General features: G+C 51.0%; 1 protein-coding gene across 1 annotated transcript in view; it reads right to left on the bottom strand.

Moving 5' to 3' along the window:
- ANKDD1A (ankyrin repeat and death domain containing 1A) overlaps positions 1–21,126 on the bottom strand; it is a 45,880-nt gene extending 24,754 nt beyond the window's left edge. Inside the window, exons 1-6 of the mRNA XM_087429076.1 lie at positions 20,871–21,126; positions 16,860–16,963; positions 14,616–14,714; positions 10,378–10,476; positions 3,968–4,072; positions 3,189–3,287 (exon numbers count right to left, since the gene is read on the bottom strand). Coding sequence (XP_087285202.1) covers positions 3,189–3,287; positions 3,968–4,072; positions 10,378–10,476; positions 14,616–14,714; positions 16,860–16,963; positions 20,871–21,126 — 762 coding nt within the window. The remainder of the gene's footprint in view (positions 1–3,188; positions 3,288–3,967; positions 4,073–10,377; positions 10,477–14,615; positions 14,715–16,859; positions 16,964–20,870) is intronic.
- Between the last annotated feature and the right edge of the window lie 1,109 nt (positions 21,127–22,235).

Genomic DNA, 22,235 nt, shown 5'->3' with positions numbered 1-22,235 from the left:
GCACTTTCAAGGGCCAAGTCCTGGTCTCTTTCCCTACACTTCAAGCCAGACACATTTCTTGAAAAAAAAAAAAATCCCTACTTTCCATGCTCCTGTCTAATGTCGGTCCCTCCTGGGACACCCAAATCCACCCCCTCGCTCTGCTGAAAGCCACAGCTCCAGTATCTCTCCGCTGTGCCCAGGCAGCCGCATGGCCCAGTCACTCACTTCCTTCATCTTTGCTCAAGAGGTAAGCCTTTCACTGAATAGTGCGGTCCACCCTGACCACGCTATTTAAAGCTGCAACTCCTGATCCCTCATCCTGCTTGATTTTTCCTTTATCCCCATAGCACCAATCACCTAACACACTCTATAATTTGCTTGTATACTGGGCTTATTGTTCATTGTCCGACTCTGCTAGAACACGAGCACCACAAGGGCAGGGATTTCTATTTTGTTCTCTGATGTTTCCCCAAGTGCCTAAAACAGGGCCTAGGCCACATGGCAGGTGCTCAATAGATATTTGTTCAGTGAGTAAATAATGTGATGGGGAGCTTGACATGTGTCTCCTGGAACTTGAGAGCCAGAAGACTGGTGGTTGCCTCACACTTGAGAAGTCTAAAGGTGACAGTGACAGAGCCAAGAGAGGTGGCTCCACTGGGCAGGGCAAAGGGCACAAAGTTCTTTGTATTAGAAACAGCCCCCACCGAGGGCAGCCTGCTTGGGGTAGTCCTTAAAGAGATCTTATTGCAGAGGACAACGGGAGGCTGACGGGGCTCCAGCAAAGAGGACGGCTAGAAGTGGCCAGCCAGAGAAAAGGTGTGTCCCTGACAAGGAACCACAGACGGAGGACCAGGGCAAGGAGCCCTGAGGAACCTACAGAAGCATCCAGAAGGGAAGATCCAGCTTCCGCCATTCGTCAAAGCCCTGGGACATCTCTAGCTGACCCAGTCATGGGGCCTCCAGCTCCAGCTCTTTCCTCCAGCCTGGCCTGTCTCAGTACCTCCCTGAGAAGGAATCAAGACCTTCACATTTAGGCACAGACCCTTAAAGGGCCCAATGAGGATGTGATCATACAGTATACCGAAGCCAAAGCAGCACTTAAAATGGTTAAGAACATACCCCCTATGAGAGATGCACACATCCATAAAACAGCTATAACTACCTTATGGGATTAAAGAAGAAAGATTTAAATTTCCTTTATGATCATCATCATATTAATAAATAAAAATTAAGTTTAAAATGTCCCCTCACCAGCTTTGTTCCACTCCCCCCCTACCCTCTGCAGACACACACACTGTGACCTGGTTGGCTCGCTGCTGCAAGCAAGGACCAGGCTGTGGGAAATGCAGTCACAGCGTGAAGTCTCTGTTCAAGTAGACACGAAGGAAGTGGGTGAACCGTGGGGGCCGACACGTGCCCCCAGCTAGCAGGGCCATGGAGACAGGGCAGGGCTTTCTTGTTCCTTCTGGGTTATAAATATCTGCATCCTGCACTTTGAAGCTGCAGGTGGCATGGACCCCCTACCAAGGCACCCGCACTCTGCCTGGGCAGGGCAGGGCGCTCAGTGGCAGGAGAGCTGGGCAGAAGGAGGCCTTGGCCTTGGGCCTGGTGCCCTCTCCCCTCCACCCGTGGGGACGCCCAGCCTCTCCACCTCTGTGAGGCCCTGTGAGCATCTCCTTGACGTTCCCAGTGGAATTAACGACTCTCTGGGCTCTCAAAGCCTCCCTGCCTACAGCACCTCTGGCATGACATGTGTTGTCATCGGTTCTGACAGGTCTGTCCCCCTGTGCAGGCTGTGGGGTCCCAGCAGGAGTCAGACCTTCTGTGGCTCAAAGCTTTGAAAAACTTACTGTGGCCACTCCCTGAATGAAATTCAAAATGAAAACACTCCTCATCTGAAAATACAAAACTTGACAGGGGCATGCAATTTGAAAAGCTTCTTTCTAGAATTTCTGATTCTGGGTACATTCATCAAAGCTGGACTTTTCTTGTTTTCTGGTTTTGGAGCTCCTGCTCTCCTGGGGCCCTGAGGACAATCATTTTTGCCTCCTGGGTAGATGTGTCCTGGCCAAGGCTGTCCTTTACCCTCTCTGTACTCCCAGTTCCTGGCCCCGTGCCTGGCACAGAGCACGATCTGCTCAGCCCATGTTTCTGAAATGAAGGAAATCAGCCTGATCTGATTCTCAGGACCTGACTCAGCCTTTTCATCCTGAAAGGATGAGTGTGGACAGACAGATTCAGTGCAGACACCGAGGGCTCAGTGCCCCAGGAGGCAGCCTGGTGAAAGAGAGGAGTACAGGGCTAGGCATCAGGATGCTGGTTCCAAACCCAGCTCGACCTTTGTCTTGCTGTGTGACCTTGGCTAAAGTATCCCCCTCTCTGGGCCTCGGTTTCCACATCTATAAAGTGAAAAGGTTGAACTGGCCCTTGATGAAGATGTCTTCCATTTCTAAAACCCTGTGGTGCATTTGTCTGTGAACTCTCTGTCACTAGCTTATAAACAGAACTCCTTCTATCCTGGCCCAGCACATTAATCAGAAGATTAAAAATGGAGTTTGTCTCTTTGTTGGAAGCATCGTTTAGAATTTGCTGCAACATATTTGCCTAATGATTCACAATGGTCCACTGACACAAGTCATTTGCAAGGTTGTCCCCTCTGGTCCCCATCCCTCACCGCTTCTCAGATTGCAGAAATCCTGCTCGTAAACTCCCCACCCTGAAGGAACTGCTCCCTCCTAAGTGCTCTCATCCTACTTTTGCCATAACCATAGTAGAAACTAAAACACAAAGAAAGCAAACAACCAGATGGTGGCTACCATCCCCCTAACTCTTCCCCACACCCCACAACAACAGACATCTCCAGTGGAATCACAATTCTGCTCAAACCCACTCCAGGCAGCACTACCAACCAATCAGATTTGCCAACCTGACTCCCCACATCCGATCATAGCTCTTTACTAGGACTGTGGTGTTGAGTTCCCGGAGTAAGAGACTGTGTCTTGGGCATCTTTGTGCTCCTCACCCATAACACAGGGCTGGCCCATGGCATGGGCTCGAAAAACGCCTGCTGGATGAACATCAGACATGCTCTGGTCTTTGCGCCACCAGCCCCTCCAGCATGCTGGAGTCAGAAGTGGGCACAGGTAAGCTGCCAGCACCCAGGAGCCCAGAGCCTGGCACTCCCCTGGGACCCACAGTCACAGTACCTTGTCTTTGACACCGTGGTCACAGCCAGAGCCCACAAGGAAGTCCAGAGCATCCAGCTGCCCATGCTCAGCAGCCCGGTGAAACGCCGTCCTTCCTAGCTGACCGGGGAGGAGAAGAGAGTGAACCTTCCACACCCTGCCCACCTGGCCTCTGTTTCCCCAACTGCTCTGGGCTTGCAGTGACCTCTCCTGCCCCCAATGATCTCCCCTCCTTTTGCCCTACATACCCTGCCTGGAAAGCCCAGACCCATTATCGCAACAAGACCCCACTTGGGGGGGTCCCTCCCCCACTGAAATCATGCTGCCTACTGAAGAAGGGACAGATTCCTGAGGCTGCCGGTCGAGATCTCCATGAGGGGCCCCAGCACCCCCTCGGGCCCTCACTCCAAGATTCCAATCCATCTGAACTCACACACCAGGAGCCTTTTCCGCCTCTAAAGCTCTAGCAATGCCCTCTCCTCCATTTGGAATGCCCCCCACCTCTGCTTCCCAATATACAGTTCATTCACCAAGCGCCACCTCCTCCGGGAAGCAGAAAGCAGTGGCTCCCTTCTCTAACCTGTCTAGTACTTATCAGAACCCCTTTGAGGTGACTGACCATGTTCTGCCTGTGTCCTGCTATTTGTGCCCTAATGCCCCGTCCAGACCAGCAGCTCGCTGAGGCGGGGTCCAGTCTGCACTACTCATAGCTCAAAGGATGCACTCAATGAATGGGCAGGAGTGGTCCCAGGAGCCCCTGGCCTAATGGGAAGGACAAAGAGCCTTAAGGCCACTCTCACCTTGTCAGCGTGGTCCAGGGTCACGTCCTCCAGGTCCTCCATTATGAATGCTAGCACGAGCACGTGCCCTTTTTGGGCTGCGCAGTGCAGCAAGGTCAGGCCGTCCTGGAAACAAGCCCAGGGTGGTCCCTGCAATCTGCGAAGGGAGGCGCTTCTCACACACTGGCTGTCTCCCTGTCGGTCAGTGTTTGCAACCCAGAACACAGCTTTCCCAAGGAAACAACATTGTAAATAGAAAAGGGCCCCTGGAATAACTACAGGGGCCCACTCAGCCTCACGGGGTGGGTGGGATGCAGGATACCAGAGTCCAAATCCCAGCTCCAGCATTTGTCAGCTCTGTGGTCTTGGGCAAGTTACCTCTACCTCTCTGAGCCTCCATTTTCTCACAGGTCAAATTAGGTTAATAACCCTTGAGAGGACTGGACTGCATCACCTACAGGAAACATATTTTATAAACTGAAAATGATTCTAGGATGTAACGTGATATAGCATTCACAGTCCCACAACATCCCCACAGAATATTGTTATGAAGGTTCTAGCCTCTGCTTGCCTTGATAGAACAGCAAATGAGGAGGGAGGTGGCTAAGTGCTCAGCCACTAGGGGGTGACCTCCTAACCTTCCGGGGAGGACTGAGAGCAGACACGGCCTGCAGGGACTAGGAGATTAGTGGCGCGAGTGGGAGGAGGGGGAGGCAGGGAGAAGGTCTCTTGGCCCCAGAAGCAACATTTAAGGGAGAAGGTTTGCAAATCCTATGTTCATAGCCCAGAGCTTCTACCCCGGCCTTGCATCACAGCTAGATTGTTTGGAGCACTGTTTTTCAAATAGATGGCAACCATCAATGGGTCATAAAAATCAACAGAACAGTGTTCTACACCTTGACAGCAGTTTGGGTTACACAGGAATAGCATTTGTCAAATCTCAGTGAGTATACACTTAATATTTGTGTATTTCATTGTAGGTAAAGAAATGAACTCTAGTTAATGACATGCAAGCTGAAGTATTTAGAGGGAAGTATATTGATGTCTGCAATTCATTTTGAAATGCATCTAAAATTTATAAAGAACTCTAAAAACTCATCAATAAGAAATTAAACAACCCAATTAAAAAATAATTTGGACCCCGAAGAAGATATATGGAGGGCAAGTAAGCACATGAAAACATATCTGACATCATTAGTCATTATTGAAATGCAAATTAAAACCACAAAAAGTTTCTAACAATAGAATACAGAAAGGAAAAAATGCTAACATTCCAGTGGAGAAACCTAGCCGACACCACTTTAAACAAGAAATCAAGGGTGATATTGTGATTCATAATAAGAAATACATATTTGGTCTTCATCCCTGTTTCTGGCACAAATCTCCTAAAACCCTAGTGGCAAGAGCGATAAAGGAATCTCTTGTTATGTTAATGAGTGGGCTGGGGAACCCCCTAGGTAACCTAAGGATGGGGCTGGTTGCCTGGGGAACCAATTGTGATTAAAGGGTTGGAACTTTCAGCCCGACACCCCCAACCTCCGGGAAGAGGAGAGGGGCTGAAGGTTGAATCAATCACCAATGGCCGAGGATTTAATCCATCATGCCTAAGTAACGAAGCCTCATAAAAACCCAAAGGGATGGGGTTTGGAGACCTTCCAGGTTGGTGAACTAGAACGCATCCACTCGCCAGGCCCCAAACTCCTCAGGGACAGAAGCTCCTGTTTACGGGACCTCACCCTACGTATCTCTTCATCTGGCTATTGATTCCTATCCTTTAATATCCTTTGTAATAAGCTGCTAACCTACTAAGTAAATTGGTTTCCTGAGTTCTGAGAGCTGCTCTAGCAAATTAATCAAACCCAAGAAGGAGGGTGGTGGGAGCCTCTGATTTATAGCCAGTTGGTCAGAAGCACAGGTAACAACCTGGACTTGAGACTGGCATCCGAAGTGGGGACAGTCTTGTGGGGCTGAGCCCTTAACTTGTGAAATCTGACGCTATCTCCAGGTAGACAGTGTCAGAATTGAGTTAAATTTGTGGGACATCCGATTAATGTCCGTGGAGAATTGAGTTAATTGCTTGATGATGTGGAAAAGAAATACATATCGGAATTAGTGTCAGAAGTGGATCAAGGTAACAACATCACTCGTGTTATCACTAGTGACAAGTCATGTTGGTATGATATGCCCCCTAATAAGAGGTGATGAGACGGGTGCTTGACCTCTGTGGTCTTCTTCCCAAAATTCCAGAACCCCAATCTATCTAATCGTGAGAAAAACATCAGACAAACCCCAATTGAAGGACATTCTACAAAATACTTGACCACTACTCTTCAAAAGTGTCAAGGTCATGAAAAACAAGGAAAGACTAAGACATTGTCTCAAGGAAACAATTAGAATAAGGAGACAAGATGACTAAATACTTTAGGATATTAATGGGAAAAATGGTGAAATTCTACTACAATCTATAGTAAAATTTTACGTATCACCAATGCCTGGCAAGGTAGAGCCAGGTAAACAGCAGGGAAAAGAGAAAGCTTCAGGGCAGAAGCAGGAAGGGGTGAATGGATTGTGGTCGTGGCTCAAGGCTCATCTAAAACGAGATGAACACCTTTGGGGAAGACCTTCAACAGGGACTGAAAGGAAGACTGCGATGGACTGTTTACAAAGATGGCTGCAACTATTCCTCCCACCCTTGGAAGCACCCTAAGCAACCGGACTGTGCTACTCTTCTTATCCAGAGGGGGAATCCAATATTCTCCTCCCCCTGGATCTAGGCTGGCCTGTGATGGGCTTTGAGCAGTAGAATGTGGTGGAAGTGCTATAATGTGACTTTCTAGCCTTCAACTGAAGAGACCTTGCCATGTTCACCCTTGCTTTTTTCATGCCCTAGGGTAGCCACATAAGGAAGGCCAGCCTGGCCTCCATGAAGATCAGCCACTACCTGGAGAAACAAGCAAGCCGCACCATCCCAGACATTCCTACCCTCCCTGCAGAGGCCCCAGACATGTGAGGGAGGCCACCCAGAGAGAGCCAGCCCCCAGCCCAACCACTTGCTGATCGTGGTCTCATAAGTAAGCCCAGGCAAGACCAGAGGAACTGCTCAGCCAATAACAGGATTATGAAAAATAATAAATCATTGTTACTTTAAACCACTAAGTTTTAGGGTGGTTTGTTACCAAAAATAGAAAACTAATACAGAGGGGATCCACTTAACCAGAAAAGTCCATTACTCAGAGCCCTGCCCTTGACACACACCCAAGACCCTGCCACCCTCATTCTAGAACAATGAGGTTCATTCACAGCTCTGTGTTTACAGCAAATTCCATCGAGATAGCTACTGGATTCCCTAGGGCCACTGAGCCTCTCCAAGGCCAAGCAGGCAGGACTGGATTCTCAGCTTGAACTGGGGCGTCTTCATGGGTACCCTCCTGATGGCCCCTCACTCTCTCACTCTCTCATTCCCACACTCTGGGCTCAGACCCTGTGGCCCATAACTTAGGAGCATCCTTCCCTGGGAGCCGTCAGACATTCCCACCACTGCCAACAAGATCCTGACAACGGCCTAAGGCACACCTCTCATGTGCCATGGCCCTTTTTGGTATCTGGTGCAGCCTACGGACCCCTTCTCAGAATAATCTTTATTTAAATGCATAAAATAAATTATATAGGAAGAAATTTTAATCAAATACACAAGCTTACAACGGTGTATTAGTTTCCTATTGCTGCTATAACAAATTACCATAAACTTGGTGGCTTAAAACAACACCAATTTATTATCTTACAGTTCTGGAGGTCAGAGTGTAAAACGAGTTGGCAGGACTGTGCCTCTTCTGGAGGTTCTATGGGAGAATCCCTTTCTGGTCTCTCCAGCTTCTGGAAGCTGCCACATTCCTTGGCTTGTGGCTACATCACTCCAACCTCTGCTTCCTTCATCACATCTCCTTCTCTGACTCTCCTGCCTCCCTCTTTCTCCTCTAAGAATCTTTGTGGCCCCATGTAGATAACCCAGGATAATCTCCCCACCTCAAAGTCCTTAACTTAATCACATCTGCAAAGTCCCTTTTGCCATGTTAGGTTCTGGGGTTCACAGGTTCTAAGGATTAGGACATGGACAAATTTGGGGGCCATTATTTTCCCCACGACAAAAGGAAACCCAACTATATTGAAATAGAACTATCAAAAGTACTAAAAACCAAATTTTCAATCTAGTCATATATGTGCTTTATTGATCCATTAAGCAACAAAATCTAGTGAAGGATCTGGTAACTGCCGTAAATGCTAAGTAAGAATGAACATAAATAGTATTTTGATATAACTGCAAAAACTGTAATGTGATTCACAAAAATTAACTCCAAATGGATCAAAGACCTGAAGGTGAGACATGAAACTATAAAACTCGTAGAAGAAAATATAGGCAACACACTATTCGACATTGGTCATAAAGGAATCCTTTCGGATGACATGCCTACCCAGACTAGGGAAACTAAAGAAAAAATAAACAAGTGGGACTTTATCAGATTAAAGAGCTTCTACAAGACAAACAAAACCAGAATCAAGATGAACAGACAACCCACCAGCTGGGAGAGAATATTTGCAAAACACACATCTGACAAGGGGTTGATCTCCGTAATATATAAAGAACTCACACAACTGAACAACAAAAAAACAAACAACCCGATCAAAAAATGGGCAGAGGAAATGAACAGACACTTCTCCAAAGAAGATATACAGATGGCCAATAGGCACACGAAAAGATGTTCAACATCATTAATCATCAGGGAAATGCAAATCAAAACAACGCTAAGATATCACCTCATGCCCGTTAGAATGGCTATAATCACCAAGACAAAAAACAACAAATGTTGGAGAGGATGTGCAGAAACAGGAACCCTCATACATAGCTGGTGGGAATGCAAACTGGTGCTGCCTCTATGGAAAACGGTATGGAGATTCCTCAAAGAATTAAAAATAGAGATGCCCTATGATGCAGCCATCCCACTACTGGGAATCTATCCAACGCACCTGAAATCAACAATCCAAAGAGGCTTATGCACCCCTATGTTCATTGCAGCATTATTCACCATAGCCAAGAAGTGGAAGCAACCTAAGTGTCCCTCAACTGACGATTGGATCAAGAAAATGTGGTATATATATACAATGGAATACTACTCAGCCATAAAAAAAGACAAAATCGTCCCATTTGCAACAACATGGATGGGCCTGGAGGGTATTATGTTAAGTGAAGTAAGCCAGAAGGAGAAAGACAAACACTGTATGATCTCACTCATATGTGGAAACATGGACAAAGAAAACTGTATTGTGGTTACCAGGGGCAATGGGGGGGGGGTGGGAACAAGGGGTAAAGGGAGTCATATATATGGTGATGGACAAACAAAAATGTACAACCCAAAATTTCACAATGTTAAAAACTATTAAAACATCAATTAAAAAAAAACTGTAATGTGATATGAAAATAGCTGCATTTTCTATTAGTGATAAAGTCACAGGTAATATTATTACCATCCACATTCATCATGGAAAGAAATGCTAAATTTTCAAGTAGAAGTTAGTGGAAAAAAAAAACGTACTTTTCCCCATCCGAGTGCCTGGATCCCTGAATTCTCTCTAAGGACCAAGGTTGAGAACCCCTGGCTGAAGGTATTCGGCCCAGAAATGTCTGCATTTTCATAAGGGCCACTGAGCCCTGAAAGGTGAGACCCCCGTGCAGGGATTCCAGGCACTCCACTCGCTGGGGCCCTCCTCCCTCAAACCACAGCCCACACCAATGAGGGCGAGGCACTGCAGGTTCCCTAACAGCCAGCACCCAGCCAGGTACCGTACACACAACACTGCTCTTGCTTCTTCCTCAGTCCGGGGGGCAGTCCTAGCATCCCGTTTCCAAACGGGAAAACTGGGGCTCAGGTGGTGAAGTAACTTGCCCAAGGCCCCAGAGTTTGGTAAATGGTGCTTTCCTCCCTCCACCCCACCACAGGAACCACAAGGGAGGCAGGGACCGGCATGGTGGAGGAGAAGGCCTAGCCCCTCTCATCTCACCTTCCAAAGACCCTCAGAGGGTGTTACTTTGGTTCCTCTTGTGTAAATAACGAGGCTGGCCAGAGGGATGAGGACTGTCCCACACCACAGGGTGGTAAAGGGTCGGGGGCGTTGGAAGAAAGAGGCTCTCAATGTTGATGGAAGAGGTTCCCCAGGCCCTTCTCTAGCCCTCAGGGAAGCAGCGAGGGTCCCAGCTTCACAGGACTGAGCTCATGTGGGGCTTCCAGAGGGTTCTCAGAGGACCAGGGCAAGCTGAGACAGGCAGAGGCACATGGCAGGCAGGATGGGGCAGTGGCAGAGGTGGGGCAGACCTGTGCAGCCAGGGACAGGGAGAACAGAGCGGGCAGGGGCAGGAGGGCTGCTGGCTGAGGCCTTACCTTGTTCTCACAGTGGATCTTGGCCCCAGAGTTGACCAGGATCTGGAGGATCCGTAAGTGGCCAAACCATGCAGACAGGAGAAGCGCATTCATCCCAAACTGGGGGAGAGGACATGGGGGAGGAGAGGAGAAAGTGAGCAGGTGTGTCTGTGCCACCTGGGCCCTGTCTGCACTGCAAAATCATACAACCATGAGGGACCATAAGTGCCACCCAGGCCAGGGAGCTCTGGGCTTTAGGAATTTAAAGTCCAGGAAAATTTTTGTTGTTGTTGTTGAGGAAGATTTGCCCTGAGCTAACATCTGTGCCCATCTTCCTCTATTTTGTATGTGGGTCACCACCACAATATGGCCACCGACAAGTGGTGTAGGTCCGCGCTCAGGAACCAAATCTGGGCCACCAAAGCAGAGCGCACAGAACTTAACCACTAGGCCATGGGGCCAGCCCCAGGAAATTTTTCTTAATAGAGGCTGATATACTATTGCAAACTTTTTTGGGGGAGTGCTAAACAAAACTTTAAAATAAAACAGCTGCCATCTACTTTCATCATTTCATAAAGAAGGACAATTTTAACACAAAAAATTTGGAAAGAGCTAATCTCAGAATATACTCTTTCCAAATACAGCTTCATGAAAAACATACTACATGGTTCTTCTTTTCTGATTTGCTATGACTGGTGAAGACCTCATCCTGGACTGGCATTTGAGAATCAACTGTTTGAATCTCCTACAGAACATCCTCCAGGCAGATGGCTTAAGCCTCCACAGGTGTAGGGACGGCACCTCGCCACCTCACGAGACATCCACTGCACTATCACACGCTGCTCACCGTTAGAAAGTCCCTCCTTACGCTGTACTGAAATCCACATCCTGGTGACTTCCACCACACTGGAGCAACTGAAAACACATCTAGGCCCTCTTCTGATGGTGGCCCAGCACCTGTCTGCAGGGCATTCTTCCTCAACGTCCGCGAAGTGCTCCAGGGTCACCAGAGCCCCTTAACTGACCTCAGCCCTCGTGGGATTCTGCATCTGAGGGCAGCCCTTGCCCTCACCTCTTCTGAGTCTTCCCTCCTCTATGAAGAGCACCCACAGGCCTCCAAAATCACCTCCCAGGATGCGTCGACAGCCAGCCATTCTGGGGATGGTTTTTCGCTGTCTCTCCTTGGGTGTGGTGGTAGCAGGCAGGGTCTGAGCAGAACAGAGGCCCAGGAGTCATCACTACCTTTGGCCTAGAGGCTGTGCTGTCCTCTTGCAGTTTTGGACACCCCCAAAGTGTGTCTGTAAGTCAGGTGTTCATAGACCAGAACGTATTTTCTCACAGAAACAGGCTCTAGGTCCCCCGGCAAGGCCAAAACCTTGTCATACATAGAATGAGCCCACGGTGTGGCCTCATTCTGATGGGCCAAAGAATCTCCCCACAAGCATAAGAAGCAGGCCTGCAGTAGGCAAATGCTCCCAGGTCCAGCTGGGAGCAGAAACGCAGAGCCCACCTCAAGAAGAACTCAGGAATCACTCTCCCCTTAACCCATCCCCACCCTCAGCATGTTCCAAGCTGCCTGGGGCCTAGGGCAGGTGCCACAAGGACACGGTTGGCCAGCTCCTAGTCCTGAATCAGCCTCGATTTCACAGTCTGGACCTCTGGGGGGGAGGGTGCCCCACCCAGCACCTGCACAGAACACCCTGGATCACAGCCGACTCCCACTGGCTCCATGAAGAGGCTTTGTGAGGTGCCAGAAAAGGAGTCTTAGTGGCTGGCACCAGAATTCCTCTTGCGGAGGAACTATGTTTGGGTAAAAGCTTTGACAAGTGGTTGGGGTGAAAGGTGAAACCTAAAAGGTGAAACTGATCAGCAGGCACCTGAGCATCCAAAGAGAGTTTCATGGCTCTGCTTTAAAAAGGGCAGAAATTGGAGGCAGGAAGGGGGTGGTACAGACAAGGAGCATTGTAGGGTGTGGGGCAGAGACTGAGGCCAAGACAAGGAAAGGGTCAAGGGACTTAAAAGAACAGGAGTGTCAAAGACAGATTTTAGGATTTGTACATTGTTTTCATGTGTGATGTAAATCCCCTCCATCTCTTGTTTTGGAAAGCCTGTCGCACACCGAAAGCTTTGTGTGAATGGGCTCTCTGTGGAAACTGGGGAGAAGGACTGAGATCCACGTTAGGGGTAACGCCAGGGTAGAGACAAGGACTATTTGCAAAATTTCAAGAGGACGGCAAAAACCAAGCAGAGTCTACAAGTAAGAGCCAGCAGTGACCACAAGAATTTAAGCCCTTCCTCCTGAAATCTTGGGGAAGGTCCTGGACCTGCCATAGCACCTCAGATGAGGACTGGAGCTGGTCTCAGCAAGAGCCAAAGCGGACAAGAGCTCAGCCCCTGGGAGAACACCAGTAACTGTGGGCTGGCTGGATGAGGGAGGGAATGAATAATTGATACCGGCTCAGTACAGGGTTGACATAAGAGAAGCCATATTGTAGAGGGGAAACCATATTGTGACTTGGAATGAGCTTTAACTAACTCTGGACTTTATGGCCCCTCCCAGCTGCTATAAGTTGATAACTTTGTTCTTTTGAGTTCCTTAGGAATGTGATGACCCCTAGGCAGAGAGTCTATGCTGATAGCCATCATCAATGACAACTGAAAGATCAGGGTAGAGGGCATTGCTCCAGTCTCTGATGCATACCAAGCAGAACAAAAGACTGCGAGGAACTAAGATCAGATGGATGCCCCCACCCTGGGACCAGATGCCTCCCCCACCCGGAGACCAGCCCTCTATATAACTGGCCTGTAGTCTTTGTTCAGGAAGACGGTTCTTCCAGACAGGAGTTGGCCATCTTTCCCCTTGCTAGCAAGCTGTAATAAAAAGTCCTTTCTTTCCTACTACCTTGCCTCTTGACTATTGGCATGTCTCGTGGCCCACAGATGAACCCCCTTTTCGGGCGGTAACATAAGCACAGGGCAGAGTCCAGAGGGAGACACCCAAAGGAGCTTGGGAATGAAAAGGATCAAGGCTCAGGGCTGGGGGAGGAGAGTCATGGGAGTCAAAGCCTCCTGCCAGTGGGAACCCCAGGGATACTTCACAGTCCTAGATCCAGGACCTGTCCAGGCCAGAGCCCTTTGGCATATCACTAGAGACCTTCCCCCAACAACAGGATTTTCCTCTCCAGTATCTCCTCCATTCTGCTGTTACTAAAGTAGGCATGCCCACCAGCCTTCTTATTTTTCAAAATCTATTTATTACTGTTGCAAAGGACACAGAGACGATTTATAAAAGGACTCTCTCTTACTACTCTCCCTCATATCTTCCTTTCTCACCCAGTCTCTCAAGGAAGAAATAACAGTGCACAGTGGTGAGAGTGGGGTCTTTGTGGGAAAAGGGCTGATGCAAGAGGTTCCAGTGTTTTATTGGGAAACTCAGACTAAGGATCCCAGACATCCTCCTTCGAGTCACGTCTAAATGAGGCCTAAGCAGGTACAGGGAGGAAATGGGGCGGGGGAGAGGGGAGGTAGGTGTTGTCGCCCCACTCACTCCCAGCCCCGCTTGTAATCAAGCCCCCTCAAGGTGGGGCCTGAGAGCAGAGAGAAGCCAGGCCAAAGAAAAGTATTTCCATGGAAGCTAAGTCTCTGCAGGGAAGTTTATAATTTTTTTAAAAAAAATTTAAATTCAGACTCTTTCGTGTATCCCTGTCAAATGTCATTGTCAGATTCAGCCCTTTCTCCAAACCAGTATAGATAATTTTGTAGACCCTGTTATTCTTCAGTGCTCTCTCTCAGCAATGTGCTGCCTGCCGATTTGTTAAGTAAGACTGTTAGTCTTTATCCAGGTTGTTGGTTAAAGGGTTAGTCAGGAGAGAGCCCTGTGGCATATCATGAGAGACCTCCCTCCTGATGACTTTACAAATAAGGCCTTTGTCAATCCACCCAATTTTCTGTTCCACAGCTCATATCTCTCCCTGTTCACATAGTTATCACAAGGGACTGAAAAGGCTCTCGGAGAACTGAAAGGCCCTTGAAACGGAGAGATCTTTATGACTGTGCAAGGGAAAAATGAGATCAATGCAGTGTCACTGGTCCCTGAAGACTGACTCCCTGCCCACCCCACACCTGTGCCTCTGTGTCAGCAGCAACCTTGGCAATGACCCCTGGCTCGTAGACCCAGAGAGAGCTCCGATGCCCCTCCACCACGATGAGACAGAAAGATACACACACACACACACGTGCCTCCACGAGGGGTCCCATACCACATCCTCATCGTTGACAGCAGCTCCATGTTCCAGCAGCAGCCGCACAGCTTGCTCGTGCCCTGCGCCCGCGGCCCAGTGCAGGGCCACCCTGCCTTCCTGCCAGGATTGAGACGAAACCTGTGAGGCGCCGGCTGGCTACCCGGCCCACCTCCCACACCCTCCCCACCTCCCGGCCAGGACAACTGGTCTGCAGGGTAGAAAGGCCTCTGCTGACTCTCTGACCACTTGGCAGGGGCCCCAGCCCCATTCTGGCCCCGCCCCATGGCAGCAGCTGAAAGGAATGTAGTAAAACATATGCCCAGATCCACCCGTCCCCCACCTAAAACTCTTCACAGCTTCCCACTGCTCCTGGACAAACTCCTAACCCTGGGGCCTATAAGGCCCTGATGTCCCAGCCTGCCCACCAGGGCTTCTCAGAAATGCCAAACAACTGCCCCCCTCTGCCTTTGCTCCTGCTGCTCCCTCTGCCGGACAGCCACCTGTGTCTGAGGATTATTCTCCAAGTCCCTGAGGGCCCAAGGGCCTGGGTTCTGTTCCCTCCTTCCCTCAGAGAGGGGCTGAAGGGGCCTGATTCCCCACCTAATTGTCACACCACCCTGGCAGTTCATCATGGTCTCTGGCCCTCCGCACAGCTGAGCAGGCCTGGGGGAAGCCAGCCTCCAACCCATGAACCCACTTCCCTCTGCAGTTTTTGGCTTGCGAGAAGAAAACAAAAGGAAACTAATTTTCCATGTGGTCTCTCTGGGGACCAGCTATTCCTCCCTTCCTCAAGGCTTCTGCCCGTGCTCTCCCCACTCCCTGGCCTTCACCGGCTCCTGCAAAAACGCCACTTCCCTGGGAAGCCTTGCTTGACCCATGTAAGCGGGGTGGGCTCCCTCCAACCCCACATACACTCAACTTATCACAGTGGGAATGAATTGCTTGTGAGATACTCTGTTTAATGTCTGTCCTCTCCGATTAGACTATCAGCTTCAAGGGGGCAGGCACCGCGTCTGATATGGGTTCTGCTCTGTCCCTAGCACCTAGCATAGCGTCGGCATAGTAAGCCCTTAATAAACACTTATTGAATGACTCAATCAATCAATGAGTGAATGAATGAGTGAATGAACCTGGCATTAGCATCCTATCATCCTGCAAGTCCATGCTTCCTTGCAAGAACTTGTCCAGTAGTTGAGACCAAGGCTCCAGTCACCAATAACATGCTGTGTGACCTAAGGTGACTTGCTGCCCCCTCTGTGCTTGCCTCAATCTATAAATAGGACTAATGCTTCCTGCCCTCCTCGCCTCTTCTGGGGTGAATGAGGACCACCAGGAAACAGGTGGAGACTGCTCTGAAAATCAAAATGCACCAGACACACCCTAGAATCCCTGTTACTATTACTGAGCCCCAGGCAGGCTCTGAAGACCCAGGTCATACCCTGGTTGTGTCACCCCAGACAGCGCGGCCTCTGCTGCAGTCAGGAATCCCGCATTCAACCCTTTCAGCCTCCGCTGACCTCCATGCAGGCCAGCATCTCCTCTAAGATGCTCCTGACAGCCAGAAGCCCCAAGGCGGGAAGAGCCTATGCCAGGTGGTACCCAGGCCTATCCCCGGTGTCCCCCACCAGAAGAAATGGCTGTTCCCTGTCCCCTTCCCCAGCAGGGCTGTGGACCACCCCACCTGTGGCCTTCCCTGAGGCCTGATCAGCAGGGCTGGGTCTGCCTCCCTGCCTGGTCTTTGAGCCCCAGACAGCAGGTCTGGGCCCACTGCAGCTGTACACACTCAGTGGGCACAACAGGCCCTCAGAGAACTGAGCTAAACTGCTGCCTCACGCATGCTCAGGCTCTCTTGGACTGGGTTTCTTGCTCCTGAATCCCTGGACTTCTGACCACAGGCACCACTCCATCTTTGTCCTTCCAAGTGTCTGCCCCTAACTGCCTGTCTGCCAGCCTCTGACTCCTGACCTTTGACCCCCGGCCCTCTGGACTCTAACCTTGTTCCTTGGGTGTGCCTTTCCCATGGGTCACAGGGGTTAAGAGTATGAGCTCTGCAATTGCCCAAGCCTGGCTCGGAATCCTGACCCTGACTCTGGGAGAGGCCTCAGAGAGCTTGAGACAGTGTGGATAACCTGAGCCGTCCCCAAGTCAACACATGCCAGTGCGCCTGCCTCAGGCTCCATGAATGTCCCTCCTGTGCGGAGGGGGCACTGTGGCACTATCCCTATCCCAGGGTCCCCAATTCAGAGGAGCCCCTTCACGCACGTGGTTTCTGGCCCTGACATTGACTCTCCTCCCGATCAGCTCCTTCATCCTCCCGACGTTGTTCCGGCGGGCGGCCTCGTGGAGCTGCCTCTCCAGAGGAAGCACTACGGGGAGAAAAAGGGATGCAGGATGAGGAGCGAGGAACAGCCCCTCCCTGGCCCTTAACGTTTCCTGGGCAGGTGGTCTTCTAGCTAGAACGGTGGGTAGGGGAGATGCCCCTCCTCCCTTTCCATGGTGGGGACCTCCCCAGGCAGGCTGCTTTTCCTTCTAACTCACCACATGTCCACACGAACAGGACTTGGCAAAACTCTGGCAATGGGAGAACATGGGCACAACCATCCACAGGAGCCAGGTGTGTGCCCCTCACCCCGCCAAGTGCCCCATCATCCAGGTTTCATGTCCCCTGCCAAGAGCTGCTCTCGGGAAAGGGAATGGGATTCACTCCCACTGGAGTCGTGGTAGTTCCATTGCCTTTTCCTGGCTCTGTCAGTATGGAAGGCAGCCAGGATTTACCAAGCCACCCACTGCGTCAGGCCCAGGCGAGGCCAGAGGCATTCACCCAGCTTCTACGCCCTCGTGCCTCCACCTCTTCTCTCCTCTTCCCCAAAGCCTAACCAGCTTTCGCCTCCCAACCACGGGGCCCATTCTGATGCGCCTTCTCTGTGGGCTCTCTCTGCACTCCTCTCATGCTCATACTGCATCTTTATCTCAGACAGTCCCAGACTAGAGGGAACCTCAACGCTCAATCAGCTCCTTCATCTTCCCCACCAACCCCCTGCCATGGGCAGGGGTGGACTCAGAGGGTTGGTGGCCAAGCCAGGAGGACCCAGGCCTGGTGACGTGGTCCAGGGCTCATCCCACCAGACCCCCACGCTGCCGTCATCCTTATGGGGGCCCTGGCCGCACCTGATCCTTCCCAAACCACTCACAGTTTACAACAGGCCCAAAGCTGGTCAGTGGTGTTCTGAGACCAATTCCAATGTGTGCGTGTCGGGGGGGGTCCCCACATCAATAAGCGATGCTCCAACACCAGCATGGTGTCCTACAGTTCAACTCAATTCTGATACCATCTACCCAGAGATATTATCAGATTCCACAGGGGGCCAGCCCCGTGGCACAGCAGTTAAGTGTGCGGGCTCCGCTTCGGCGGCCCGGGGTTTGCAGGTTCGGATCCCGGGCAAGGACCGACGCACCGCTTGTTAAGCCATGCTGTGGTGGCGTCCCATATAAAGTGGAGGAAGATGGGCACGATGTTAGTCCAGGGCCAATATTCCTCAAGAAGAAAAGGGGAGGATGGGCGTCAGATGTTAGCTCAGGGCTAGTCTTCCTCAGACACACAAAAAATAAAAAAAATAAAAAAAAGATTCCACAGCTCAGGGTTCAGTCCTACAAGACTGCCCCCCACACACTTCAGATGCCAGTTGCAAGCCCAGCTTGTTACCTGTGCTTCTGACCAACTGGCTATAGACTGGAGTTTCCAACGACCACCCCCCAACTCAGAAAACCAATCACAAATCCAGGTGTTACCTGTACTTCTGACCAACTGGCTATAAAGCGGAGGTTCCCCACGACCCCCTCTTTGGGTTTGATTTATTTGCCAGAGCAGCTCACAGAACTCATAGAAACAGTTTACATACTGGGTCACTGGTCTATTATAAAAGGATATAACGCAGGAACAGCCAGATAGAAGAAATGCACAGGGCAAGGTATAGAGAAAGGGTGCAGAGCTTCCATGCCCTGTTCTAGAGCACCATTCTCCCTGCGTCTCCATATGCTCACCAACCAGAAGCTCTCGGAACTCTGTCCTGTTCGGTTGTTATGGAGGTTTCATTATATAGGCATGACTAATTAAACCATTGGCCACTGGCAATGGATTCAGCCTCCAGCCCTTTCACTCCTCCCCAGAGGTCAGAGGGGTGGGGAATGAAAGTTCCAACCCTCTAACTACATGACTGGCTCTACTGGCAACCATTCCCCATCCTTAGGTGCTTGCCAAAAGTCCTCTCGTTAACATAACAAAAGATATATTGCTCACTCTCAACACTTAGGAAATTCCAAGGGTTTTGGGAGCTGTGAACTGTGGATGAAGACCAAATATACATGAGAAATATATTTTGGTCATCTGCATAACCAAACATATATTTCTTATAAATCACGTCACAGCTGGGCAAAGGGAGGAATCCACAAAACTCTGCTTCCAGGAGTGACACTAACAATCCCCAGACTAATGGATGCTCATCCCTTCTCCAGAAAGGCTTAGACATACTAGATGGAGGGACAAATATTTGCTGGCCCTTCGCACAGTCATTACAGGGCAGGCAATCTTGTGATTTTATTGCTGCCAATACCCACATCCTGCATGTTCGGTCCAGTGTGAACGTCCAGACCCAGCCCCTCTGCATATCCAGGGACAGGTGGCCAATGTCTTGGCAGGGAAGGCTAGGATGTGTTGAGGTGCCAGACAGTCCTGACATCCATGTGTTTTTCCAAATGAATTCTACACAGCTTTCCAGATGTGGGAGAGGGTTTAGGCCTTCTGGGGCCTCATAGATACGACCTGTGGCTCTCAGAGCTCTGCCCAGGGCAATCACACAGCCCTGGGTTTAACACTGGCTGAGCCACTTCCTGGCTGTGTGACTTAGCCACTTAATTATCCTGTGCCTCAGCTTCTTCATCTGCAAAATGGGGATATGAACTGCTCGGCAGGGTTATTGTAATGATTAGATATAACACATGAAAAGCCTCTAGCATGGTGTCTGGTAAATAGTGCCATCATCATCATCGTCACTACTATTCCTCCAAGGCAAAGAGTCAGAGAATAAATTCTGGTCGCCAAAGACCTGGAGGTGGTGGGGCCTCCTTCATTTGGGGCCCTCTGAGCCAGGGAAACCCCAACCAAGGGAAGTACCCTCCCTACTCACCTCCCTGCATTGTTTTTTTCCATAGCACCCCTCACCATCAGCATATGCTATATTTACATATTTATTAGGTTTATTTTCTGCTTCTCCCATTATAATATAAGCTCACAAGGGGAGAGATTTTTGTCTAATTTGTTAACTGCCGTATCCCCGAATTCAGGCCCTGGCACGTATTTGTTAAACGAATGAGTGACACACAAATCACTAAATCTCTTCAGGGGCCTTTGAACTACAAGATGTAGCCCCAATTAAGACTCATGGGTCCCCTGGAAAACCAAACCACAAGCTCAGGGAAATGGCAGGAAAGAGCTCCACAGAGAAGGCAGCTCAAGTCACCCCTTCAGGGGAATGGGGGAAATACCACCTTCCAAGTGGGTCCCCACTAACAGCTCCACCCTTGCCCACCCCAGGGGTCTGCCTTTCCTGTAGGTAAGGAGGGGGCCTTTCTCAAAGTAACATAACAGGCTCTGGAAGAACCCCTCTTAGATCCCAAACATCTCCAGGAAGCACTGTGTTCTGAGCTTTTCTTTCCTTAACCTCTTGGCTGAAAACCACCACCACCCAGGTTCGGGAAAAGGGCTGGCACTTCAGGTGTGAGCTTAGAGAAGCCTGGGTTCTGGTACTGATTCTGCCACGTTCCAGCAGCAGGATCCTGAGCTAGTCACGTCCCCCTTGGGCGTCTCAGTTTCTTCCGTTGTAAAATTGGGGATGGTGAAGAAAGTGATCTGTAGAGATCCCCTCTAGCTCAGACACCCTTTATCTTAGCTGAAGCCTAAGAGGAGTGGCCTGGTTTGTGTTGGCAAACAGCCAAGAGTCCAATGGTAGCAGCCGACTCTCGATAAAGCCAATGAAATCAAGTCCAGTCTCATCTCTTCCATCCACCTCAACCCATGCACCCTCTTCCTGGCCACATCAGATACACACCGCACTCTGGCCTCTGAGCCCATGCTGGGTCCACTGCTCAGAATTCCCTCCCACACACCCCAATGCTCCACTGCTGCACATTCTTTAAGGGCCCACTCAGGTGATCCTCTGCCCCAAGAAGAACTCTGTACCCCTCTGAAATAGTTATCACCTTGATAGAGCCCCCCACCCATCCCCATCCCAGTGAGGTCACTGGCACAATCCTTCTCTCCCATCTCCCAGGAGTGCAGCCAAAGCCTCCCAGGCCGGCTAATGCCCACACGGATGCTGCTGCCCGGCCTAGAGCGACTGGCACTGGGCACACTCCCTGAAGAAGGCTGTGAGGTGCCCTCATCCCACCTGCGTGCAGCACACCACAGCTCCTCTCCTCCGGGTTTCAACCTCCCCACCTGATATGGTCTGCACTCCCCATCCAGCACCGACATTGTCGGGGAGCTGTGGTCCTCAGCCACTTAACGGCTCTGTGGCCTTGGGCAACTTAACCACCCTGCGCCTCAGCTTTCTCTTCTGCGAAATGGAGATAACAGTAGGTCCTCCCCACAGGGCCTCTGTGAAGATCAAATAACGTGCCCTGTCCTGGCTCGGCCCACACACAAAGTAAGCACTCAATAAAGGATGGCATTACCATCTTATTCCTTGCTAATATCTCCGCCGCCGCAGCTCCCGGCCTTCCAAGCGAGGAGCGCCGCCGAATCCCAGACGCGCGGCCAATGTCCCCTCAGCCCGGTGCGCGTTCCTCTGGGCGTCGCCGAGAGGCCCGGGACGGAGGTGGCCACGCGGACCGCGCCAACCGCAGCCTTGGTCACCCCCGTGGGGATGCGGGGCACCCTCTCGGCCTCTGCCCGCACCCGACCCCGACCCCGCCGCGCCGCGGACTCACGGCCGTCGGTCTCCCACGCCGGCTCCTCCTCCATGCCGCTGCTCCGCAGCCTCGGCGCGCGCTTCTGCCCCGGTGCGAGCCGCGCGTCCGCCCAGGCGGGGCCCGGGGAGCGCAGCGGAGGCGGCGCTGAGCTGGGAGGGGCGGGGGGATGCTCCCGGGAGCGCCAGGGTGCAGCAGCCGCTCTTCCAGACCCTTCGTCCCCGCCTCGGCCCTTCGGTGTGACGAGGGCGCAGCTGCTGCGGACTCCCCCGATCCCGGACCAGGCTGCAGGTCCCTCCTGGGGCTCCCCCGACCCGCCCACAGCTCGGCGCCTTTTAGACCCGAGTCCAGCAGGTCGGGGCCACTCTGGGCTTCTCAGGTGCCCCTGGGCATCTCTCCCCCCGAGAGTTGTCCCAGCCTCCGGGCCCCAGAGGTGCGTGCAAGGCCTCGGGCAGGCCCCACTCTGAGGACTCCCGCGCCCGGTCCAGCTGACCCCGGGCGCTGAAAGTCAGACCCCAAGACTTGGGCAGGCTTTTAAGGAACAAAAACCCCAGCAAGCCTGCAAGCATATGAAGAGGTGGTCAGATTTATTTGTGATTAGAAAAATACAAATTAAAATGACAATGAGGTATCACTTACAGCAATTAGACTGGCAAAAATTAGAAAGCTGGATAA

Source organism: Ceratotherium simum, chromosome 3 (assembly GCF_057802395.1).
Source record: "Ceratotherium simum simum isolate JZ-2026a chromosome 3, ASM5780239v1, whole genome shotgun sequence".
Taxonomy (NCBI): domain Eukaryota; kingdom Metazoa; phylum Chordata; class Mammalia; order Perissodactyla; family Rhinocerotidae; genus Ceratotherium; species Ceratotherium simum.
This window is presented reverse-complemented; position numbering and strand designations above follow the sequence as displayed.